Here is a 26,483-nt window from a genome sequence, read left to right on the forward strand (position 1 = left end):
CTTCATAGGAACCCAGGGCCTGAAGGTCTAGACATCCCCACCGAGATGGGGGAAGATTGGGCCTCTTGCTTGGCAAAGTCCTGCGGCATGGAGCAGGTAAGTGAGGGGAAAACTTGCGGAACTTGGTTCTTAGCAGGTTTTTTCTGGGGGGTCACAGGGGACATGCCTAAAGTTATGCACTGCATCTGGCAAACTAGTCACATATCATAAAGATAGGATGGCTCTATATGTATTATTCCCCATAAGATGTGACCTCCCTTGTAGTGTTGGAAAAGCATTGAGTGGGGCCTGTGTGATATAAAAGTATATGTGTGTGTCAGAGAGCTGTGCTTACCTGCAAGCCTCCAGGCGATGCTCCATTCAGTCTTCCTCCTCACGGCCTGCAAAGCAGGCAAAACGCTGACCTCCTCATGGTTCCAGGCTGCAGGCTGCAGTTTGCTGGAGCAGAGAGGTCCCTTCCTCCCAACCCCACCCCCCCCCTGTCGGGAGGGGCATTTCCTGTTTGAGATTGCTGGGGGGGAAGGGCGGGTCAGTGGCTTAAGGAAGGGGCGGCCCTTCCTTGTTTGTTCCATATAGCTCATTCAATACTTTGGAACTGAGGAGGAAAGACCAGAACGGCAAGCACGGGGCGCCGAGGACACACAGTGGCCAGAAAGAATATTGCAGTCTTCAGAAAGACTGTTTTCAAGCCTAGGAATAGGCTGTTTCTTTTCCATCTCATAGTTTTTCTTGCAATACTACTCAGGGGGACAGAATGTTTTTTCTTTCCTAGATTTGAAAAAAAAAAAAAAAAAAAAAAAAAAAGTGTCATCTAGGGGAGAGGAAGCATTTTTTTATCCCCCAAACAGGTGTTTGGGCATTTAACTATTTATAAGTCCCAGGTACCAATAAGTAGCAGGTGTACCTCGGTATTGTACCATGGCATCAAAAAACAAGGGTACAAGAGGTGGGGATTCCCCCAGAGAGTCTGAGGTCTCGGACAAAGCTATGCCGCTGCTTTCCCCACAGGGAGCCTTGGGGCCATCGGGATCTGGGGCTGGAGCTGACGCGGGTCAGTCCAACCCTAAGATGGTCACGGAGGAGGTATTACTCACCTCTTTAAAAGAGATGCAGAAAAGCATGGGTAAAATGATAGCCGCAGCTATGCGGGGCAGTAAGCGGAATAGATCTCCGTCGCCCGAGCGCGGACCCTCAGAAGAGGAGGTCCTTTCCTCAGGGGAATTGGACGACCTCTTGGACAAGGACCAAGTAGGTTCAGGGATCGAGGATCCGGATACAGAGGAGTCTGGGGCAGTCTCCCTGAGGGAGAGCTGGTGGATTCAAGGATTGTCGGACTTGGTCCATAGGGCATTCAACTTGCCAGTACCAGATCTCCAGGTATCGACGGTTTCAGCTTTGGGCTCACTGAGGGCGCCTCAAAGCAATGCTGTGTTTCCGATCCATCCTCTATTAGAGGGAGTTTTGTTCCAAGATTGGAACAAGCCAGATAAGATCTTCTTACCACCTAAGAAGTTCTCTGTCCTATATCCTATGGAAGAAAAATTTTCCAAAAGATGGGCTACTCCTGCAGTGGACGCAGCCATCTCATGTGTTAACAAATCGTTAACATGCCCTGTAGAAAACATACAGGTGTTCAAGGATCCAGTTGATAAGCGCTTGGAAGCACTACTTAAGAACTCCTTCACTACTGCAGGGGCAGTAGTACAGCCAGCTGTGGCTGCGATTGGGGTCGCTCAAGCATTATCGGATCAATTTAAGCAGATGCTTAAACTTATTCCTGCCCAGCAGGCAGAAGAATTTTCGGATGTCCCTAAGGCCATATGTTTTACGGTAGACGCAATCAAGGATTCTATCCAGCAAGCGTCACGTTTATCGTTATCCCTTATCCATATGAGAAGACTCTTATGGTTAAAAAGCTGGGAGGCTGAGCCCCCATGCAAGAAGCTCCTGGTAGGGTTCCCCTTCCATGGAGGACGACTCTTCGGAGAAGACCTAGATAAATACATTCAGACCATTTCAAACGGCAAGAGTACTCTCTTGCCAACTAAGAAGAAGGTTCAGGGGCCTGCGTTTAAACGACAGTATTCCCCTGGGCAGGGGCCCTCTAATGCCAAGCAGTATCGACGGCCTCCTGCAAAAGCAAACTTCGGCTTCAACAGCAAATCACAAGGACAGGCTGTTAGAGGCAAAAGGCAGTGGTTTCGCAAACCAGCAAAACCAGCCCCCAAGCCAACCTTATGAAGGGGCGCCCCCACCCACGAAGGTGGGGGGAAGGCTGCGACTCTTTTCAGAGATTTGGGAAGCCAGCATTCCCGACGAGTGGGTACGGTCTTCCGTGGCCACAGGCTACAAATTAGATTTCCTAAGGTTTCCTCCTCCTCATTTCCAGAAGTCGAGGATTCCAAACGATCCGGAAAAGGGAGCCGCATTAAGATCGGCATTAGATCATCTACTTTCCCAGGAAGTAATAGTAGAGGTACCAGTCCTGGAACAGGGGCTGGGTTTCTACTCCAACCTATTCATCATCCCAAAATCCAATGGAGATGTCAGGCCAATTTTGGACCTAAAGATGGTAAATGCATATCTAAAGATCCGCTCATTTCGGATGGAATCCGTGCGGTCAGCAGCTGCCACACTCCAGAAGGACGACTTCATGGCGTCCATAGACATAAAGGATGCCTACCTTCATGTTCCAATTTATCAGCCACATCAAAGATATCTACGCTTCATGGTGGCTTCGCGTCACTTCCAATTCGTGGCGCTTCCCTTCGGGTTGGCTACGGCCCCCCGGGTGTTCACGAAGGTCCTAGCTCCGATCCTAGCCAAGCTAAGGATCCAAGGGGTCACGATCCTAGCATACCTGGACGACCTCCTAGTCATAGACCACTCGTCTCCCGGCTTGGAGCGAGCAGTGGCCCTCACGGTCCAATACCTCGAGAGGTTCGGCTGGGTCCTAAATCGAGAAAAGTCAGCTTTCCAGCCCACAAGGCAGTTGGAATATCTCGGCATGAGATTAGACACAGAACAACAAGGAGTGTTCCTACCTCTGAGGAAGGTAAAAGCCATCAAGGAATTAATCCTACTGGTTCTAAGCACTCGCATCCTACAGGCAGCCATCCTGTCAGCATGGAGCAGAAGGCCACAGGCCTTGGATATCCCGTTGCCGCTCTTATCAAGAGTCCGACAAAGTCTGTGTTGGTGGTTAGACCCTCAGAATCTACTGAAGGGGAAGTCTTTCAGCCCAGTGGCTTGGAAGATAGTGACCACAGATGCCAGCCTGACGGGCTGGGGAGCAATTTTGGATGGTTGCACTCGCCAAGGTACTTGGGCAAAGCCAGAGAAGCAGTTGCCCATCAACATCTTGGAGCTCAGAGCTGCTCGACTAGCCCTCAGGGCTTGGACGTCAAAATTGCAGGGGTTCCCGGTGAGAATTCAATCAGACAATGCCACGGCCGTGGCATACATAAATCACCAAGGGGGAACCAGGAGTCAAGCCGCTCAGAGAGAGGTGAGCTTGATTCTCCTATGGGCAGAGGCGCATGTGCCCTGCATATCGGCAATATTCATTCCAGGAGTGGACAACTTTCAGGCGGACTTCTTAAGCCGCCAGACTCTATGGCCGGGGGAATGGTCTCTGCATCCACAAGTCTTTCAAGCACTCTGCCAAAGATGGGGAGTGCCGGACGTGGATATCATGGCATCGAGACTCAACAAGAAACTAGACAGGTTCATATCCCGCTCAAGGGATCCGATGGCCTGCGGAACCGATGCGTTGGTTTGCCCTTGGCATCAGTTCAAACTTCTTTATGCGTTTCCCCCGCTCCAGTTACTACCCCGCCTGCTGCGCAGGATCCGGGTGGAACACATACCAGTCATCCTGGTAGCTCCAGCATGGCCCAGAAGGGCATGGTACTCACTCATCCTAAAGATGGTAGTGGGAGACCCTTGGACTCTTCCTCTACGGCCAGACCTGCTATCGCAAGGTCCGATCCTCCACCCTGCCTTACGGCATCTAAATTTGACGGCCTGGAAGCTGAATCCCTGATTCTCAGGGGTAGAGGTCTGTCTCAGAAAGTAGTCTCTACCCTAATCAGAGCCAGGAAACCGGTCTCTAGGGTGATTTATTACAGGGTCTGGAAGGCCTATGTAGGCTGGTGTGAGTCCAAGCGATGGCTTTCTCGCAAATTTACCATCGATAGAGTATTAAGTTTTCTCCAGCTAGGAGTGGATAAAGGATTGGCATTAAGCACAATCAAAGGACAGATTTCTGCTCTGTCAGTGTGGTTTCAGCGGCCGCTGGCCACCCACTCGCTGGTTAAGACCTTCCTTCAAGGGGTCTTACGTATTAGACCTCCAGTTAAATCCCCGCTTTGTCCGTGGGATTTAAATCTTGTTCTGTCAAGTTTACAGAAACAACCGTTTGAGCCGTTGGCTGAAATTCCTTTGGTTCTACTGACAAGGAAGTTAGTATTTTTGGTTGCCATAGTTTCCGCAAGAAGAGTTTCGGAGCTAGCGGCCTTATCCTGTAAGGAACCATATCTTGTTTTTCATAAGGACAGGGTCGTTCTCCGCCCTCATCCTTCCTTCCTACCGAAGGTCATATCCAGTTTTCATTTGAACCAGGATTTGGTATTACCATCCTTCTTCCCTAAACCTACTTCCAGAAAGGAAGGGTTGCTGCATACCTTGGATATTGTCAGGGCCATGAAGGCCTATCTTAAAGCTACAAAGAAGATCCGGAAAACAGATGTGCTGTTCATTCTACCGGATGGGCCCAAGAAGGGGCAGGCAGCTGCAAAGTCCACCATTTCTAGGTGGATTAAGCAATTAATCACTCAGGCCTACGGCTTGAAAGGGTTGCCTCCTCCAGTATCATTAAAGGCTCATTCTACTAGAGCCATGGGCGCCTCCTGGGCAGCACACCACCAGATCTCTATGGCTCAAGTTTGCAAGGCGGCAACCTGGTCTTCTGTCCACACGTTTACAAAATTCTACAAGTTGGACGTAAGAAGGAATACTGATACTGCCTTCGGGCAGGCAGTGCTGCAGGCTGCAGTTTGAGACCCTCGGATTCCGGGGGCTCCTCTTTTTTGAGTTAAATTTAAAATTTAAAATTATTTTTCTCAACTAAGTTGGATTTATTATGATTTGAGTATATCTCTAAATTAAATCCTTTTGTCTTGGAGATGTTCTCCCTCCCCTCATTGTAAGCATTGCTTTGGGACATCCCATATAGTAATGAATGCCGCTCTGTGTCCCGTGATGTACGATAAAGAAAAAGAGATTTTTAATACAGCTTACCTGTAAAATCTTTTTCTTGGAGTACATCACGGGACACAGAGCTCCCACCCCTCTTTTTTGAGGACCATTTTGGGAGGCATACTGCTTGCTACAAAACTGAGGTACTCCTCCTATGGGAGGGGGTTATATAGGGAGGGGCATTTCCTGTTTGAGATTGCCAGTGTCTACACCTGAAGGTACTCCATATAACCCATATAGTAATGAATGCCGCTCTGTGTCCCGTGATGTACTCCAAGAAAAAGATTTTACAGGTAAGCTGTATTAAAAATCTCTTTTTTTTTTCAAATACAGTCATGTCATCATGACTATGTTAAAGCGGAGGTTCACCCTAAAAAACATCTATGTACCATTACATGCAGCATACTTACGTCAGCTACAGTATGCTGGTATTTTTTTTTTTATCGCTTTACATACCGTTATATAGTTCATTTTCTTTTCGTCCTCCCGCGGGGATTAGGCGTTCCTATGAAGAGGCATAGATGATTGACGTGCGGAAATGGCGCGTCCCGGAAATAGCCGATCTGGGAGACAGCGCTATACGGCGCCTGCGCACAGACTAGGCGCTGTATATAAGCGAGTCTCAGATCGGCTATTTTCGGAACGCGTGACGCGCCTTTTCCCCACGACAATCATCTATGCCTCTTCATAGGAACGCCTATTCCCCGCAGGAGGAAGAAAAGAAAATGAACTATACAACGGTATGTACAGCGATTAAAAAAAAAAAAAATACCAGCATACTGTAGCTGACGCAAGTATGCTGCATGTAATGGTACATGGATGTTTTAGGGTGAACCTCCGCTTTAAACGGGTTGTAACCCTATATACACTGTCGGATCTTAGGATGCAGTACCGCGGCCGCCACTGGGGGGAGTTTGCGTCGTAAACCAGCAGTGGGTATGCAAATTAGGAGTTACGGCGATCCACGACGGATTTTGGCGTTCGCTACGTCGCCGCTAGTCTAGTTTCCCGTCGCAAAGTTAGTCGTCGTTTTGGGTGCCTTAACTTTAGTCAGCAAACGTATTGCTGTCTAAAATATGGCCGTCGTTCCCGCGTCGAAATTTAAAATTTCACGTCGTTTGCGTAACACGTCCGGGAATACGGAAGTACGCTACGCGCGGGAGTTACGAAACAGAGCATGCGCAGTAGGTCCGGCGCGGCAGCGCGCCTAATTTAAATGTTACCCGTCCATTCGATTTGGACCGCCTTGCGCCGGACGTATTTACGATACACCGCCGCAAGTTTCCAGGTAAGTGCTTTGTGGATCAGGCACTAAAACTGAAAACTTGCGGCGGTGTAACGTAAACGGCTTACGTTACACCGGCGCTATTGTACCTGAATCTGGCCCTATGTTCTAAAAAAAACCTGGAATAACACAAAAAGTTTTTTTGTTTTTTTTTTAAAGTTCCCGTGTCCCCGGTCTTCTCTCCCCCTGTCAGCTCAGGAGTCGGCATTATGACATTCTGTAATCCCAAAAATAGGAGACATACTGCACATTTATATAATCCTTTTTACACCGACTTTAACTAGGGCTTATTTCCGGGGTAATACACGTTCCGGGGTAGGGCTTATAATGCAGCCATCCCCGAAAATAACGCTAGGTCTTATTTTCCGGGTAGGGCTTATTTTTGGGGAACCAGGGTAGTATTGGGTCATGTAAGTGCAAATAACTGCGCAAAAGTTGCAATCGGCATCATAAACATTCTGGGGCAGATCCACGTAGTGTGGCGCATTGTTCCGTCCGGCGTAGCGTATCTATGATACACTACGCCGCCGTAACTTACAGCGTATTTTCCTTATCCTGAAAGAATTTGCACCGTAAGTTGCGGCGTAGTGTAACTTTAGCGGCGTAAGGGCGCGCTATTCAAATGGATGTGATGGGGGCGTGTTTTATGTTAATACGTCTTGACCCGACGTAAATGAAGTTTTTTTTTTTTAACGGCGCATGCGCCGTCCGTGGGGGTATCCCAGTGCGCATGCTCGAAATTAACCCGCAACAAGCCAATGCTTACGACGTGAACGTCATTCTACACAAAGACCTATACGCAAACAACGTAAAATTTTCAAAATTCGACGTGGGAACGACGTCCATACTTAACATAGGATACGCCTCATATAGCAGGGGTAACTATACGGCGAAAAAAGCCTTACGGAAACTACGTAAAAAAAAATGCGCCGGACGTACGTTTGTGGATTGCCGTATCTAGCTAATTTGCATACTCGAAACGGAAATCGACGGAAACGCCACCTAGCGGCCAGCGTAAATATGCACCTTAGATCCAACGGCGTACTAAGACGTACGCCAGTCGGATCTAGCCCAGCTTCAAGCGTATCTTGTTTTGTGGATACAAAACAAAGATACGCCGGAGCAAACTAGAAGTTACGCAGCGTATCAATAGATACGCCAGCGTAACTTCTTTGAGGATCTGGCCCTCTGTGTGTCCAAGCAGTTGGACGTATAGATTCGTGTAAACCAGGGAAGGGATTGGGGGGGGGGGGACATTATACATACAGTGGCCCGGATTCAAGAAGCAATTGCGCCTGTGTAACCATAGGTTACACAGCGCAATTGCTTACTTGCCCCGGCGTTACGAATGCTCCTGATTCAGGAACATCGTAACGCCGACTGCAGCCTAAAATATGCGTGGCATAAGGCTCTTATGCCACGCATATCTTAGGCTGCATTCTTGTGATGGCCGCTAGGGGGCGCTCCCATTGTGCTCAGTGTATAGTATGCAAATTGCATACTAACACCGATTCACAATGTTGCGCGAGCCCTGCGTACGCAATTTACATCGTTTCCGTACGGCGTGTTTAGCGTAAGGCTGCCCCTTCTAATAGCAGGGGCAGCCAATGCTAAAGTATACCCGTCGTTCCCGCGTCGCGACGTTCGATTTTTACGTAATTTGCGTAAGTGATTCGTGAATGGCGCTGGACGCCATTCACGTTCACTTTGAAGCAAATGACGTCCTTGCGACGTCATTTGCCGCAATGCACGTCGGGAAAGTTTCCCGACGGAGCATGCGCTCTACGCTCGGCGCGGGAGCGCGCCTAATTTAAACGATTCCCGCCCCCTACGGGATCATTTACATTAGGCACCCTTACGCAGGGCAAGTTTACACAGCGCACGCGCAATTTACGGAGCTACTGCTCCGTGAATCGCGGGTAGCGTAGGAAATTTGCGGGGGCGCAGGGCAAAAACGCTGCCCTGTGCCTCCGTAACTAAGGGGCAAATCTACCTGAATCCAGGCCAGTGTGTCTGTTATAATTTGTTCTCAATGTAGCTGAGACAAGATGATTTGAGAGCCGATCACTGGAGCGTGGTCATCCACTTACAGGGACCACATTCCCCAGTGATATTCCAGTATTGAACACCAAAGTACTTGCATATCAAAGCGAGTTTGCCCATTGAAGTCAATGGAAACGAAAATAATTTGTTCCGCAATGACTTTAATGCCATGCAATAACGCATGAAGCCTGAGCCAGGGGGGGCGCCGAGAGCCTCGTAAACGGCTGAAAAGGCCAGAGGACACTTCGGCTGACCTTCGGAAAGACTTTTAGCCAGATTCATGTAGAGATACGACGGCGTATCAGTAGATGCGCCGTCGTATATTTAAGCGTATTCTCAAATTGAGATACGCTTAAATGTTGCTAAGATACGACCGCCGGCGCCGTCGTATCTTAGCTGTCTATTTACGCTGGCCGCTAGTGGCGTGTACGCTGATTTACGCCTAGAATACGTAAATCAGCGAGATACGCCTATTCACGAACGTACGCTTGCCCGTCGCAGTAAAGATACGCCGTTTACCTAAGGCGTTTTCAGGCGTAAAGATAAACCACCAAAAAGATGGCGCAGCCATTGTTGAGTATGGACGTCGGAACCGCGTCGAATTTTTCAATTTTTACGCCGTATGCGTAAGTCGTCCGTGAATGGGGCTGGCCGTAATTTACGTACACGTCGAAAGCAATGAGTCTTTGCGGCGTAATTTGGAGCATGCGCACTGGGTTACGTCCACAGACGGCGCATGCGCCGTTCGTTCAAAACGTCATTTACGTGGGGTCATGCTTAATTTACATAAAACACGCCCACTTCTTCCACATTTGAATTAGGCGCGCTTACGCCGGCACATTTACACTACGCCGCCGTAACTTAGGACGCAAGTTGTTTGTGAATACTGTACTTGCCGCTGTAACTTGCGGCGTAGCGTATATGAGATACGCTATGCCTGCCTAAAGTTAGGCACGTCTACCTATTTGTTCCCGGGATTTGCTGAGGTCAGCCGAGCTGTCCTCGGGCGTTTTCATGCATTTCCGATCGGCGACGTTCGTCTCTGCTCAGCTCCGGTGCCCCCCCTCCCCCCACCTCAGGCCAAATGCGGTACTGCAGGCCCCATTAGCTTGAAATCTGAGGTTCCACTGTACCTCAAATATTAATTTCCAGAAGGGGGGGGGACTCTATCGCATTCTCACCAGATATGGAGATAGGTTCCGTTTCCTCTGTGACAGCGCCAGCAGGTATCGGTGGGCATTGGGGAACATTCCATTGACCGTGACCAAGCCCAGAATACCGTATTTATCGGCGTATACCGCGCACTATTTTGCCCTGAAAATCAGGGCAAAATCGTGGGTGCGCGATATACGCCGATACCCGCTTTCCCGCCACGAGTTTGAATACTGCGCCCGCATATAACGAGCGCAGTACACTCGTGAATCTTCGGGCAGTCTCGGCGCCTCTCGTACTGACGTCCTGAGCGTACAGGACGTCAGTGCGAGAGGCGCCTGAGCCTGCCCGAAGATTCACGAGTGTACTGCGCTCGCTATATGCGGGCGCAGTATTCAAAGTCGTGGCGGGAAACGAGCGGGAGGACGCAGCAGAAGGACGCCGGACCCGCCGAAGATGGACGCCGGACCCGACGAGGCCGCAGATGGACGCCGCGCAAGACACCAAAACTGTAAGTACAAAAAAACAAAAAATCTTTTTTTCCCACAGGATTGGGGGCCACTTTGGGGGTGCGCGGTATACGCCAGAGCGCGTTATACCGCGATAAATACGGTAATTAATTTGGTGACAGGGTCCCTTTTTTAAGAAGGAATAAACATGAAATGTATAAATATATATCCTTTGAAGATTTTTTTGTTACGTTCAAGTTAACAACTTGTGATGTGCTTGTTATCTTTCCACCTCAGGCTGTCCGCCTGGAGCCTGTCCGGTCCTGTATAACCAGATATCTATTGGTGGTTTCCTCTGTGGGAAGAACCAATGAGGAACAGACCATTCTGCTGGGTGTTGACTTTCCACATGATGGGTAAGACTTGTTGGTGATACTTTTGGTGAAAAACGCACTTTATTAGGAGACATTGCAGATATGAGAAGCAAAAAAAACTCAGAACAAAATGTTTTATGTGCTCCTCTCTGATTTAGTCTCCCTTCGTTACTGGGGCCTGACTTCCTATGATTTATTACAGGTACTTGTATAGCATTGTCCATTTACACAGCATCTGAAATTTTTATTGTACATTGACATCAGTCCCTGCCCTCAAGAAGCTTACAATCTAAGGACCCTAACGCACATTCATACATACACATACTAGGGCCAATTAACGTACCAGCATATCTTTGGGGTGTGGGAGGAAACCAGAGTACCCGGAGGAAACCCACACAGGCACAATGAGAACATGCAAACTCTGTGCAGGTAGTGCCGTGGTTGTGATTGGAACCGACGACACCTAGTGCTGCTAAGGGGAATTGCTAACCAGGCATAAAGGATAAGTTTACTATGTTTTACTTTAACTTTATTAAAGGGGTTGTAAAGGTACAATTAGTTTTTCCTAAATAGCTTTCTTTACCTCAGTGCAGTCCTCCTTCACTTACTTCATCCTTCCATTTTGCTTTTAACTACTTAAGCCCCGGACCTTTAGGCAGCTAAATGCCCAGGCCAGGTTTTGCGATTAGGCACTGCGTCGCTTTAACAGACAATTGCGCGGTCGTGCGACGTGGCTCCCAAACAAAATTGGCGTCCTTTTTTCCCCACAAATAGAGCTTTCTTTTGGTGGTATTTGATCACCTCTGCGGTTTTTATTTTTTGCGCTATAAACAAAAATAGAGCGTCAATTTTGAAAAAAATGCAATATTTTTTACTTTTTGCTATAATAAATATCCCCCAAAAACATATATAAGATTTTTTTTTCCTCAGTTTAGGCCGATACGTATTCGTCTACCTATTTTTGGTAAAAAAAATCGCAGTAAGGGTTTATCGATTTGGTTTGCGCAACATTTATAGCGTTTACAAAATAGGGGATAGTTTTATTGCATTTTTATTAATTTATTATTTTTTTACTACTATTGGCGGCGATCAGCGATTTTTTTCATGACTGCGACATTATGGCGGACCCTTCGGACAATTTTGACACATTTTTGGGACCATTGTCATTTTCACAGCAAAAAATGCATTTAAAATGCATTGTTTATTGTGAAAATTACAGTTGCAGTTTGGGAGTTAACCACAGGGGGCGCTGTAGGAGTTGGTGTTCACCTAGTGTGTGTTTACAACTGTAGGGGGGTGTGGCTGTAGGACTGACGTCATCGATCGAGTCTCCCTATAAAAGGGATCACTCGATCGATGCGCTGCCACAGTGAAGCACGGGGAAGCCGTGTTTACATCCCCGTTCTTCAGCTCCGGGGAGCGATCGCGACGGAGCGGCTATAAACGAATAGCCGCGCCGTCGTCCCGGATCGCTCCCCGCGGGTATCTGACCGCCGCATGTAGTGGGGGGGGGTCTCGATCAGACCCCCGACCCGCGGAAAGGCGGGGACGTACATGTACGCCTATCTGCCTGTACGTGCCATTCTTTGGACGTACATATACATGCAGCGGTCGGCAAGTGGTTAAGGACCGCCTCCTGCACATATACGTCGGCAGAATGGCACGGCTGGGCACAAGCACGTACATGTACGACCTCTTTAAGTGCCCAGCCGTGGGTCGCAGGCGCGCCCCCCGCGACCCGGTCCGAAGCTCCGTGACCGCGGGACCCGCGGACCTGATCGCCGCTGGAGTGCCGCGATCGGTCCCCGGAGCTGAAGAACGGGGAGAGCCGTGTGTAAACACAGCTTCCCTGTTCTTCGCTGTGGCGCCGTCATCGATCGTGTCATCCCTTTTATAGGGAAACACAATCAATAACGTCACACCTACAGCCACACCCCCCTACAGTTAGAAACACAAATGAGGTCGCACTTAACCCCTTCAGCGCCCCCTTGTGGTTAACTCCCAAACTGCAATTGTCATTTTCACAGTAAACAATGCATTTTTAATGCATTTTTTTGCTGTGAAAATGCCAATGGTCCCAAAAATGTGTCAAAATTGTCCGAAGTGTCCGCCATAATGTCGCAGTCATGAAACAGATCGCTGCCATTGGTAGTAAAAAAAAAAAAATGCAATAAAACTATCCCCTATTTTGTAAACGCTATACATTTTGGGCAAACCAACCGATAAACGCTTATTGCGATTTTTTTTATTTTTTTTTTTACCAAAAATATGTAGAAGAATATGTATCGGCCTAAACTGAGGGAAAAAAATGTTTTTTATATATTTTTGGGGGATATTTATTATAGCAAAAAGTAAAAAATATTGCATTTTTTTTCAAAATTGTCGCTCTATTTTTGTTTATAGCGCAAAAAATAAAAACCGCAGAGGTGATCAAATACCACCAAAAGAAAGCTCTATTTGTGGGGAAAAAAGGACGCCAATTTTGTTTGGTAGCCACGTCGCCCGACCGCGCAATTGTCAGTTAAATCAACGTAGTGCCGAATCGCAAAAAGGGGCCTGGTCCTTTACCTGCATTTTGGTCCGGGTCTTAAGTGGTTAAAGGACAACTCCACTTTAGTGGGAAAAAAATATACAAAAAACAAAACCACAAGCCACAAGCCATGTTAAAAATGTTATGTTATTAAAAATGACCTTTCCTTTTCAATCTGCAGCCTCTAATTTTCTATAAAATCCAATGCAGTATGGCAACCTGGAGACCACAGTTGGTGTACAGATTGTCCCGAGAAATGTCTTTTCCTACTTGTGATTGGCCCAGAAGTTTGCACTAAGATACAAGTCAAATTTTTGTCACCCTCTGCAGTAGGAATTTCAGTTTTGGGGAGCTAAACCCCAGAGGTCAAAAAATTCTAAAGGGATAGAGGCCCTGCCCTGTTTCTCTTCAGAACACTGAGAGTGCACCAGCTTATTATAATGAATCAGACCCTCCCATTCAGATTCGGTATTAAAAGGACATAACAGCATGTTCTCCCGAGCAACAAAAGATAAGAATCTGCAACAAAGTTTGTTAGCCTCTGCTCTGCACATTGATCAGCCAGAGGGGATTGTTTTTTTTTTTTTTCTCAACAGAAGTGAAGTTTAATCTTTTAAGACTTTTATTCTCACAACAGTTGTAAATAGTGGTTGTCTGAGTTACAAAAGTCACCTAACCCAGTCTGGCCATCCTGCTATGAACTTCCATTATCAAGGCATTTACATACAGAGAACTGCTGATTGCTTGATGTTTTTTGTGTTTTGCACAATTCTGAATACATTCTGGGGACTTTTATGCAGGAAAATCTCTCAAGATCAGCGGTTTCAAAAATACTCAAACTAGCCCTTCTTGTACCAACAACCTGCTCTAGGTCATTAATTGAAGCACCGGGACTGTAGCTGTGTGGTTTTACATGTGAATAAGAAGATGGATGTATAGGGTGTTCCTTTAAAAAAAAAAAAAATGCATAGCGAGTAGGGTTGTCCCGATACCAATTTTTTAGGACCGAGTACAAGTACTGATACTTTTTTTCATGTACTCGCCGATACCGATAAATGTGTCCCCACAAATATGCAGCCGTGTCCCCAAGAGAAAGCCAAGCCTTCTACCCCCCTCCCCGCCGCCGCCGCCATCTAGTTGATCAGCGCGGGGAACATTACAGCTTTTATTTGAATAGCTGTGTGTTCCCCCGCCGTGCCTCGTCATATATAGCCCCTCCCCCTTGTCCGGGCACTTTGATAGACAGATGACCCATCCAATCCTGGGAGGGGTGATCGGTCTATCAAAGTGCCCAGACAACGGGGAGTGTCTATACATGAGAAGGCGCGGCGGGGGGGGGAACACACAGCTATTTAAATGAAATCTGTAATGTTCCCCGCGCTGATCAACTAGGGGAGGATCTCTCTCGATCTCTCTCTCGATCTCTCTCTCGATCTCTCTCTCTCTCGATCTCTCGATCTCTCGATCTCTCTCTCGATCTCTCTCTCTCTCTCTCTCTCTCTCTCTCGATCTCTCGATCTCTCTATCTCTCTCTCTCGATCTCTCGATCTCTCTATCTCTCTCGATCTCTCTCTATCTCTCTCTCTCGATCTCTCTCTCTCTCGATCTCTCTCTCTCTCTCGATCTCTCTCTCTCTCTCTCGATCTCTCTCGATCTCTCGATCTCTCTCGATCTCTCGATCTCTCTCTCTCGATCTCTCTCTATCTCTCTCTCTCGATCTCTCTCTCTCTCGATCTCTCTCTCTCTCGATCTCTCGATCTCTCTCGATCTCTCTCTCTCTCTCGATCTCTCTCGATCTCTCTCGATCTCTCTCTCTCTCGATCTCTCTCGATCTCTCTCTCTCTCGATCTCTCTCTCTCTCGATCTCTCTCTCTCTCGATCTCTCTCTCTCTCTCTCGATCTCTCTCTCTCTCTCGATCTCTCTCTCGATCTCTCTCAATCTCTCTCGATCGATCGATCGATCTCTCGATCTCTCTCGATCGATCGATCGATCCCTCGATCTCTCTCGATCGATCTCTCTCGATCGATCTCTCTCGATCGATCTCTCGATCTCTCTCGATCTCTCTCGATCTCTCTCGATCTCTCTCGATCTCTCTCGATCTCTCGATCTCTCTCTCGATATCTCTCTCTCTCTCTCTCTCGATATCTCTCTCTCTCTCTCTCGATATCTCTCGATCTCTCTCGATCTCTCTCTCTCTCTCTCTCTCTCTCTCTCTCTCTCTCTCTCTCTCTCTCTCGATATCTCTCTCTCTCTCTCGATATCTCTCTCTCTCTCTCTCTCTCGATATCTCTCGATCTCTCTCTCTCTCTCTCTCTCTCTCTCTCTCTCTCTCTCGATATCTCTCTCTCTCTCGATATCTCTCGATATCTCTCTCTCTCTCGATATCTCTCGATATCTCTCTCTCTCTCTCTCTCGATATCTCTCTCTCTCTCTCTCTCTCTCGATATCTCTCTCTCTCTCTCTCTCTCTCTCTCGATATCTCTCTCTCTCTCTCTCTCTCTCTCTCTCGATATCTCTCTCTCTCTCTCTCTCTCTCTCTCTCGATATCTCTCTCGATCGATCGATCGATCTCTCGATCGATCTCTCGATCTCTCTCGATCGATCTCTCTCGATCGATCTCTCTCGATCGATCTCTCTCGATCGATCTCTCTCGATCGATCTCTCTCGATCGATCTCTCGATCTCTCTCGATCTCTCGATCTCTCTCGATCTCTCGATCTCTCTCTCGATATCTCTCTCTCTCTCTCTCGATATCTCTCTCTCTCTCTCTCGATATCTCTCGAGCGATCGATCGATCTCTCGATCGATCTCTCGATCGATCTCTCTCGATCGATCTCTCTCGATCGATCTCTCGATCTCTCTCGATCTCTCTCGATCTCTCGATCTCTCTCTCGATATCTCTCTCTCTCTCTCTCGATATCTCTCTCTCTCTCTCTCTCGATATCTCTCTCTCTCTCTCTCTCGATATCTCTCGATCTCTCTCTCTCTCTCTCTCTCTCTCTCTCGATATCTCTCTCTCTCTCGATATCTCTCTCTCTCGATATCTCTCGATATCTCTCTCTCTCTCTCGATATCTCTCTCTCTCTCTCGATATCTCTCTCTCTCGATATCTCTCTCTCTCTCGATATCTCTCTCTCTCTCGATATCTCTCGATATCTCTCTCTCTCTCTCTCTCGATATCTCTCTCTCTCTCTCTCTCTCTCTCTCTCTCGATATCTCTCTCTCTCTCTCTCTCGATATCTCTCTCTCTCTCTCGATCTCGATATCTCTCGATCTCGATATCTCTCGATCTCGATCTCTCTCGATCTCTCTCTCTCTCGAGATCTCTCTCTCTCTCTCTCGAGATCTCGATCTCGATCTCGATCTCTCTCTCTCTCTCTCTCTCTCTCTCTCGATCTCTCGATCTCTCTCTCGATCTCTCTCTCGATCTCTCGATCTCTCTCTCGATCTCTCTCTCGATCTCTCTCTCTCGATCTCTCTCTCGATCTCTCTCTCGATCTCTCTCGATCTCTCTCGATCTCTCTCGATCTCTCTCTCTCGATCCCTCTCTCTCGATCTCTCTCGATCTCTCTCTCTCGATCCCTCTCTCTCGATCTCTCTCTCTCTCGATCTCTCGATCTCTCTCTCTCGATCCCTCTCTCTCGATCTCTCTCGATCTCTCTCTCTCGATCTCTCTCTCGATCTCTCTCGATCTCTCTCGATCTCTCTCGATCTCTCTCGATCTCTCTCTCTCGATCCCTCTCTCTCGATCTCTCTCGATCTCTCTCTCTCGATCCCTCTCTCTCGATCTCTCTCTCTCTCGATCTCTCGATCTCTCTCTCTCTCTCTCTCTCTCTCTCGATCTCTCTCACAGAATATAATGATCACTGCTGGTGGCTATACAGTGCATTCGGAAAGTATTTACAGCGCTTCACTTTTCCTTTTCCATATTTTTGTTATGTTACAGCCTTATGCCAAAATAGATTAAAGTAGATGTAAAGCCACTCTCGTCCTTTCTAAACTACGGCCATAGTGCTGATCTATAAGGATATACACACCGCCTGCATGTATCCTTACCTGTCAAATGTCTCCCCTCTGTCTGTTATGAGAACTGAAAAACTGCAGATCCTGTGGGTGGATCTGTTGTCTGGAGCTCTGTGGGTGGAATCGTGATGTCAGTAGACTCCCCACCCACCTCTACACTCCCCTTGTCAACATGCATTTTTTCCTGTGTATTCCTTACACTGAATTCTGCTATGATCACTAACATCCAGTCAAAATCCAGAAAAGTAACCACATGACTTCAGAAAAGGAGTGGGGGTGGGAATTAAAAAATAATGCCTGTCTCAGGCTAGTGCATGAGATATGTAAATAACCTGTCACTCACAGCAAGGGGGAAGAACGGACCAACGTTTTCTCCTGTTTGTCTGTTTATCTCACTGAAAAAAGAAAAGAGGATTGCTCAGAGCTGGATTAACTCTTTGTGGTAAGACTGGGCACATACTCTCATACTCTATATTGTGACATCATAAAAAATAAATAAAAAATATCCTTTAAAATGTCCTGGTCAAAACAAGGTACCCCTCCCCAAAAAGGTGCCAAATGTGGCAGCGGACAAGGGGATGGAAGCAAATGGGCAGAGATTTCACTTTAAGGTAAGCAGCTGAACACACATATGGAATACATGTTTATAATCTCTTGTATTTCTGTCCATCTAGTGCACAGGTGTCAAACACAAGGCCCGCGGGCCGAATTCGGCCCTCCAGGCCATTTCATGTGGCCCTCGCACCTCTCCTGCAGCTGCAGGAGAGCTCCAGCCCTCCTCTGGTCCTCTTACAGGCCCTTACTTTCTGCTTTCAAGCAATGCATCCAGATTCTTCCCAGCAGCAGCATAAGGAAAGGGGGGGCACTGTGATGTGGGGGACTGAACTTCTGATGGTGGGGGGCTCTTGACCTCTAATGTAAAGGGGAGGGGATGTGCTGGACATCTAATCTTACAGATACAACCGGCCCTTTTGAGGGCAATCATAATGCTGATGCGGCCCACAATGACATTGAGTTTGACACCCCTGATCTAGTGCTAGGAGTTGCACAGCTCTGTCACACAGTGCAGCCCTGTCTGACAGGGCAGGAGCCCCACAGCCTGTGATTGGGCAGTGCAGGAGAAGCAGCAGACTGGTGCGCTCAATCCTCCTATCAGAATGCTCCATGTCATCACATAAACTGAATGGCTTCATGTGATGCTTGTTCCTTCCCCTGTCTGCGCAGGGGCTGCGAGAGGCCGATGCCAAGCCAAATTCAGGTACTTTGCTCTACTGCATTAGGACCCGTTCACACCGACAGCTGCCACGTAAAACCGCAGGAGTTAACCTGTCCGCCAGCTATCCGGAGCAGGAGGGCGGTGTGGTGCGCAATTTAGCACATCACACAGCTCCCCTTATTTCTTTTTTCGAACAAACTTTACAAAAGTTACACTAATAATAATAATAATAATATTATTTATATATATATATATATATATATATATATATATATATATATATATATATATATATATATATATTTATTATTATTATTATTTTTATTTTTTTTACAGATTATAATTGTGTCTCTTTAACAAATTCTGATAACTAACTTTTCCTCACTGTCATAGGTCCAAAGGCTGCACTATAGGCAACGTTGTGCCAGTATGGAGCAATACACAGGTCTTCATAGATGGAGATGGGTAAGTTCTGTTGATGCATAAATCTGTCAGCCAGTAACTTTTGGCTATGCATATCTAATCACTTTCAATGTTTCTTTAGTGGATTCAGCGTTACATTCGGGTTGGATGTCCGATCATTTAAGCCAATATCTGTTCAAACAATGTGGTAAGTTAAAATTGTGTTTGCTTGAATATTTATGCAGTTCTTCCAATATAGTAGTCCAGTATATTGCCTGTTCTGACACACATGTCACAGTACAATCTGTGGATGGCTTTGTCAATAGAATTTAAAGCTCCTTTAAAACAAAAGATGTGGGAGGTCTTAGGCCCCTTTCACATGTGTGGACCGTATGTATGCATTTTCATCCATCCGTTTGCGGATTAAAACGGGACATACATTGGTCCCTATGTGATTGCGGGTGTCAGCAGATGAACATCCGCTGACACCCGTAATCACCCGCCTCCGCAAAGCTCAGATTTTGCGGACGGAAGAAAATCCAATTTTTTCTTCCGTCTGCGAAACGGATGAACACACTGTTGGGTAGAGCGGAGAAAAGACAGAGCGGTCCCTGCATCAGTGTTGCTCACTAGCCGCAATCGCGGCTTTGTTTACTTACGGGTACCCGGGCGTGACGTCATCACATCGCGCCTGGGTCCTCCGACAGTCATAGAGATGACTGGTGACCATCTGGTCATCAGTCATCTCTATGCTTCCTGCCTGCGCCGGACGATTCGTTCTCCGGGCCCCCGATGGCACGGGAGAGCCCGGAGAAGCACCGGATGGCGGCGGGGGGGGGGTTTATGTCCCCCTCCCGCCGCCTATAAGAACGATCAAGCGGCGGAACCGCCGCTATGATCGTTCTTATGGTGCGCAGGATCGCCGGCTGAAGAGATGGATATCTGAATGATGCCCCTAGCTGCAGGCATCATTCAGATATCCCCCGGCAAAGCCCAGGACGTCATATGACGTCCACCCAGGATGGGAGATCCCATCTGTGGACGTCATATGACGATAGGCCGGTATTGAAGTGGTTAATACATTGACTGCATTACCGTAAAAAACAAAAAAAAATACCTTTCTGCATTCAGCTCCCCCCTTTTTACTTACCTGAGCCCAATCTCGATCCAGTGATGTGCACAAGAGCAGCTGCTCTCTGGGCTTTCTCCCTACTCATTTGCTCAGAGACAGCAGCAGCTACCAATCACAGCCTGTGAGGAAGGAGGAAGGGGGGGGGGTATAAGGTTTGCATAGAGTTTTTTATGTTGTAGTCTCTTGCTTCTAATGCGTTTTTTTGATTGCAGGTCCCTTCTTCAGACGCTCCACAAAGCCTGCGAAGCTGCAGAGTCCTATAACTATATCCCAGGCAATAGTATCCATTCTGGGCTGGCATATTACCAGGACCACCGTCATTCACCCCAGGGTTGTATTCACGCTTGGATGGCCACAGCAGACTTGACGTCTATCCGCAGAGATGCTACAACGCAAGAGAGGTCAGAGAAAATTGACAAAAATCATTAGAAGAATATAGTAAAAAAAGAAAACAAAAAAAAAAACTGTATTACTCGTCTGTCTGTCAGGAAGAACAGCTCTGGGCTCCCAAGGTAGCTGGTCATGTGACCAGATTAACCAGTGGCTTAGTGCCACCAGATCTTATGTAAACTAGGGGGATCAGAGTTCAAGCACTAAACTCTGCACCAATGTCAGTCCTCTAAGGCCCCTTTCACACGGATGGATAGAATGGAGCTTTTGGCTGCGGATTTTCTATTTTTCTACCGCAGCTAAAAGCACACAAAACTTTCCTATGGCCCCATTCACACACAGCGTTTACCTGCGATTTCCTTACATGCGGTTTGGTGCGAATAGAACAAATAGAATTGAATGTGTCCAGGTGCGATGTAGTGCAGCTATATGCACATAACCGCAGGTAATCGCAGTCTTTTTTTTTTTGTCAACTGTGGATAGCGGCGTGAGAAAAAAAAAACAGGAAGCACATCATTGACTGCTTCCCGACCGCCGCATGTAGATATACGTCGGCAGAATGGCACGTACAGGCACATTGGCGTACAGGTACGTCCTTGCCTTTCCGCGGGTCGGGGGTCCGATCGGGACCCCCCCCCCCCCCCGCTACATGCGGCGGTCGGATTCCCGCGGGGAGCGATCCGGGACGACGGCGTGCCTTATCGTTTATAGCCGCTCCGTCGCGATCGCTCCCCGGAGCTTCACTGTGGCGCTGCATCGATCGTGTCATCCCTTTTATAGGGAGACTCGATCGATGACGTCAGTCCTACAGCCACACCCCCCTACAGTTGTAAACACACACTAGGTGAACACTAAATCCTACAGCGCCCCCTGTGGTTAACTCCCAAACTGCAACTGTCATTTTCACAATAAACAATGCAATTTAAATGCATTTTTCTCTTATCGTCCATGGACGGACACAGCTCCTTAAATCTTGACAAGTGGGTTATGTTCCCTGTTTACAGGAGAGGACTAGGCAGAAACATGTTAAATACATGTTACATTAACAGAGTTGAACAGCCCCGCCCAGGGGGCGGTCCCTCCAGACATAACCCTCCTCACTGCAGCATGCAGCCTCAGTTTCGTTCTGCCTAGCAAAGGAGAAGGATGTATGGCTCCCTTTGGGCCCAGCGCCCTGAGGAGAAATTTTATTTTATTTTATTTTACTTTACTTTTTCTTGAAGAATCTTCTTTCAACTGTCGGCTGAGAGACAGGCTGGATAATATAGATCCTTGTAGTCTACTCAGTCCGACCAGCAAGCGTGGGCACACCTTTGCAAAGAGGCTTGGTCTGCCACGCCATACCCCATGACTCCTGGGGTGGCCGGTGAGCTTTGCTCCGAGGTCCACATATGACTGGGCTGTGGTGTTGTCTCACTCACAGTGGACCGGGCCGACAGCTACCTCCATTTCGGTTGTAGTTCTGTCAGGAATGCGTCAGCGAGTCCTCGCTTGGACCGGTAAGTACAGTCCCTCCTGCTTCGGTGGGTTGGTACTGCTGGGCATTCCTGGGGTTCGGGGGTCCCTTCCCCTTACTTCCCTGCTCCTTTCCCTTGCTGCATTGCTAACATTCCCGCTGTCAGGGGGGAGGGGGCCTTCCTGAGGGGACTGTGTTATCTGGCCTGTGTTTTTTCTTTTTTGTATTGGGCTTTCCTGTGAGGTAAAAAGCCCTGTGATGAGCACAGATGTTTATGATTATACTTCAGCAGACGCTGACTGATTGGTGACACCTGTAACGGTTTTGCTTTTTATGCTGTATCTGTGTCTTATCCTTAAATAAAACAGCCCTATGAGGCTTTTCCTGTTTAAACACAGGTCCCTGCAAAAGTTACCTCACGGTTCTTTTCCTCACAGGCAGCGCTGTGCAGTCTCCTCCTGAGGGAGTCCCCTGGTTACCCCTGGTCAGCGCAGCAAGTGGGTGAGAGGCCCTGAATAGGGCTCTAGGAGCTTTTGTCTATTTGTATGGACAGGTGTGCATATTATAATACACACTATGTAAATATTGGAGTCAGTATCTGGGTCCTTCCCCCCACATGCTGGTGGTGGCAGCAGGTGTTAGCACCTGGGATTCCCACAGAGTTTTTATTGTTAGTCCTGGACACAGTTTGTGCCAGGGTGGGGGTGGACTGCGGGCGGGCGGTAAAAGAGTGCCCCCTTCCCCCGTTATCCCCTGGGGAATGCTCTGTTATGGAGCCATGGACCAGGTACCTAGTTTAAAAAAAAAAAAAAAAAAAAAGGCAGAATAAGGCATTTATGGGTGCGCTTTTTACTGCTGCAAGGGACTCTCCTAAGCTGCATAGTGCAGCTGGGTTTCCGCCGAGGGCTCGGTCTTTTTTGGATCACACAAATCAGACCGCTGTGTAGGTTTTTTCCCTTCTTTGATAATTTCTGAGATGCGGAATGAGAAAAGCCGCTGAGGGCTTTTGTAGTCCCTCACCGCCGGGCGGGAACCCCCGCTTTTATGGATCTGACTGATAGAAGATCCGAAGTACTGACCCGTTCCATGTTTACCATGCTGGGGTCTGGCTTGCGGGCCTATTGTGGCCACTACACTGGGGTCTCAGTCGACGCTGGCGCCATTTTTTGGGAGGTTTTTCAATTACATTGAAAACTCCCATTGGCGCCCATTTTGTCGTAGCCGCGCTATGGCGCAGCTTACATTGTGCCGGCCATTTTCCTGTGGCCGCGTTCTGAACGCTCGGCGGCCATCCTGGAGTAGTCCTGACCCCTAGTGCTGTATACAACTCACAGAGTGAGCATTTTGCACCAGACAGTGGAGGAGCACCGACTCTCTCCTGAGGTTATTAGCCTAGCGGACCAGCTGGTCCAGGGCCTCATATAGGTCTGTGATGCTTCATTGAATGCTGCGCCTTGTTATCCAGGGTGTCTGTTTCAGAATGGTTTTATGCACACGGTGGTGTAGTGCTTAACTCCATTACTTGGCAGCAAAAGAGTCATTGGTTCGAATCCGCACACTGACGCAAATCTGCCTGGAGCTTGCATTGTCGCTCCCTGTGTCTTCGTGGGTTTCCTCCGGGTACTCCGGTTTCCTCCAAAGACATGTGTGCATACACCTACATAATATACATACACACTATGTGTGTGTATTATTTAGGGGCAACCCTCCCAGGCCGTCAAAGGCCCAGCTGGGGGACTAATCTGTCCCTGGGTGCATAAGCCGATCACGCCGGCACCCAAATCCTGCCAATGTATATAGCCTTCCCTTCCTGTCTCTAGGTGGGAGGGGCGGCTTGCAGGTTCACAATTCAGTGAAACCTCCCTGCTCTCCGACTAGTGGGTCTGCGAGGTGGTCTCTTCGGAGTACTAGATAGGGTTTCCTCCTATCCACAGAACAAAGTTCTGTCCTTGTGTCTTCCTCTCCCGGCCCGTCGGTCTGCCTTGGGCAGTGTGGGATTTGCTAAGCTGCGAGGTAATTTTACCTTTCCTGCAGGACGAGAGTTTTGGGGTTTTCTATGGGCCTCAGGCCCTAAATACCTTTGTGAGCGCCGGGTAGTTCCGCATGGAATCCATTTGTTCGGTGGTAGCTGCGCTTCATCCGGGGGATGTCCTGACGTCCTCGGACATCAGGGATGCATACATGCATGTCCCGTTTTGCACATGTCACAGTGTTTTTTTCTGTGCTTCGTGATGAGAGAAGGGTCTCTGTCAGCCTGTGGCCCTCCCTTTTGATCTGGCGTCAGCACCATGGGTTTTCAGCTAGGAGCTCGCACTTATTTGAATTTTGTTGGGACAGCGAGGCTTTGCCTCATTGGCTACTTGGACGACTTTCTTCTGAGAGCAGCTCTCCGACCTAGTGGATGGGTTATTCCCATTCAGACCCTCCGAAGATTCGGGTGGATGTTAAACGTTTAGGCCAGAAAGTGTAGCTCAGTGGCAGCAAGCCTGCCCTCCATGTGTGCGACCCAGGGTTCAAATCATGGGCATGCTAGGTTCCGACTCAGCATTGGAGTATCTAGTGTTGATCCAGACTCCTCAGTGGCAAAGGTCCTTCTTCCCCTGGAGAAATTGCAGACTCTTCAGTCTGCGGTGAAGGTATTGGCATCACGCAATCGGTCTTCTCTCCGGGCGCCTGCTGGTTCGGGGTCTGTGGGTAGCCTCCTTCAAGGTGGTACTGTATGCCCAGTTCCACACCCTGGTTTTCCAGGGGAACTACTGTCCAGGTGGTAAAAATCTCTTGTCTCTGAAATCATTAGATTCCTGTGCGCCACCTAGTCAGAGTCTCTCTGAGTTGGTGACAGAGATTCCCGACTCTTCGGTCCGGGAAGTTGTTCCTTCCTTCCAGTGGTCGGTGTTTACGACGGATGCCAGCTCACGGGTTGTGAACCTGGAGGTTCACAAAACTGGGGGGTCCAGTCGGCCCTGAGTCGCTGGACTTGCGTGGACCTATGACCACACCTCCTTGAATGTGTCTGGTCACGGTAGCTACCCAGGGTCGGGCCTGGTGGGAGACCGCCTGGGAATACCAGGTGCTGTCTACTTTTCATTGTCCTACTATTTTAGGCGATCAGGCTATGCTTCTCCTTGTGGTCGACCGATCTGGTTTCAGCCGGACAACGCCACGGCCGTGGCTTCAGTCTACCATCAGGTATGCCGGCAGGTGGACTACTGGAGTCGCCAGATGCTGGACCAGGGCGACTGGTCTTTGTGCTTGGGGTGTTTCGGCTCCCTTGCAGGAGGTGAGCCTCACATGGCATGGATCTCCTGGCAGCTTGTCTCTGCCGCAAGGGTGTCAAAGTTAGTGGCCAGGTCTAGTGATCTTGTACAGACGCGTCAGTCGCGCTGGTGGCCCTGTGTTGTCTGTATCGGTGATTTTTTGCCATTCCTCCATGGTAGTTGCTTCCTCGGCCGCTCCACAGAGTGGATGCTGAGGAGATCCCGAAGGTTCTAATCGCTCCAGATTGACCTCGGTGTCCTTGGTACGCTGATATCGGGCGCCTGGTAGCGGAGGCACCCTGGCGATTGCCAGGGCAGGAGGTTCCTGTCTCAAGGTCCCATACTTCCTCCTGTTGTACAGTCACTGACTTGCTCAACATGGTTATTGGAAGCCAGACTTTAGGTGACCAGGGTCTGTCTGACTCGGTCATCTCAACAGGGCACCGTAGTCTTCTTCCGGAGGATCTACCGTCGCACCTCTCTTGGTGCGAAGGGATGGAGTGACGTCCACGGGCGTACTCTCGGTGTCCAGGGTCCTGCTGTTTTTAAAGCTTGGATTGGATCTAAAAATTGCTTAAAGCACCGTTTGGGGGCAGATTTCAGCCTTGGCTGTGTTCTTTTAGTGGCCTTTTTGCGGCCCGTTCCCTGGTGGGTCCCCTTTTTTTGTGTGCAAGGGGTTTGTCATATACTTTCCCCTCTTGGCCCATCTCTTCCCCCATGAGTTTTGACTCTGGTGCTCTCGGTTCTTCAGGAACCTTCCTTTTGGAAACATCAGAGAGATTTTCTCTTGACACTATCTCAGAAGGGGGCCCCTTTAGTGGCCTTTACCTCTGTTAGAGGGGTTTCTGAGTTGGCGGTCTTGTCTTGCAAGCCGCCATGCTTGATCCCCCATAAGGATTAGGTGATGGTGCGCCCGCGACCTTCCCTTCTTCCGAAGGAGGTTTCGGCCTTTCATACTTTTAGGCGTGGTACGCGCTTTGCGGGTATACCAGCCTACTACAGCTCCATTTCGGAGCTTCTGACTCTCTTTTGTGTCGGTGTCTGGTCCACAAAAGGGCCTGGCGGTCTCGTCGACCACCATTTCTCGGTGGATCAGGCAGGCCGTCATACATGCCTATGCTCCTAAGGGGCGGGCCCCCCTTTCCGGTCACGGCACTTTCGACCAGGGCAATTGGTGCTTCCTGGGTTTTTTTTTTTTTTTTTTTTTCGACATCATGCGTCGGTCTCACAGGTGTGCGAGGCGGCGATTTGCTCGTCCGTTCACGCTTTTTCCAGAATTTACATGGTTGCTGTGAGTGCATCTTATGATGTTTTTTTCAGCCGCTAGTTTTTGCCGGCGGCTGTTTAAAGTTGCACCTCCTCCGTTGAGGAGCTCTGCTTGTTTTGGGGTGAAGTTAAAAATTGTTTTTACTGATATATTTCCCACCCCTCGTTTTTTGACACTGCTTGGGGACGTCCCACTTGTCAAGATTTAAGGAGCTGTGTCCGTCCATGGACGATAAGAGAAAATAGGAT

The 26,483-nt window shown here is 48.5% G+C and overlaps 1 protein-coding gene across 1 annotated transcript in view; it reads left to right on the top strand.

The window, feature by feature from the left end:
• The window catches only part of SSH3 (slingshot protein phosphatase 3), a 99,146-nt gene that overhangs the window by 30,443 nt on the left and 42,220 nt on the right, over window positions 1-26,483 (top strand). Inside the window, exons 4-7 of the mRNA XM_040321013.1 lie at window positions 10,486-10,604; window positions 18,725-18,796; window positions 18,876-18,941; window positions 20,078-20,266. Coding sequence (XP_040176947.1) covers window positions 10,486-10,604; window positions 18,725-18,796; window positions 18,876-18,941; window positions 20,078-20,266 — 446 coding nt within the window. The remainder of the gene's footprint in view (window positions 1-10,485; window positions 10,605-18,724; window positions 18,797-18,875; window positions 18,942-20,077; window positions 20,267-26,483) is intronic.

The sequence above is a fragment of the Rana temporaria genome, chromosome 8 (assembly GCF_905171775.1).
Source record: "Rana temporaria chromosome 8, aRanTem1.1, whole genome shotgun sequence".
In the NCBI taxonomy this organism is placed as follows: Eukaryota; Metazoa; Chordata; class Amphibia; order Anura; family Ranidae; genus Rana; species Rana temporaria.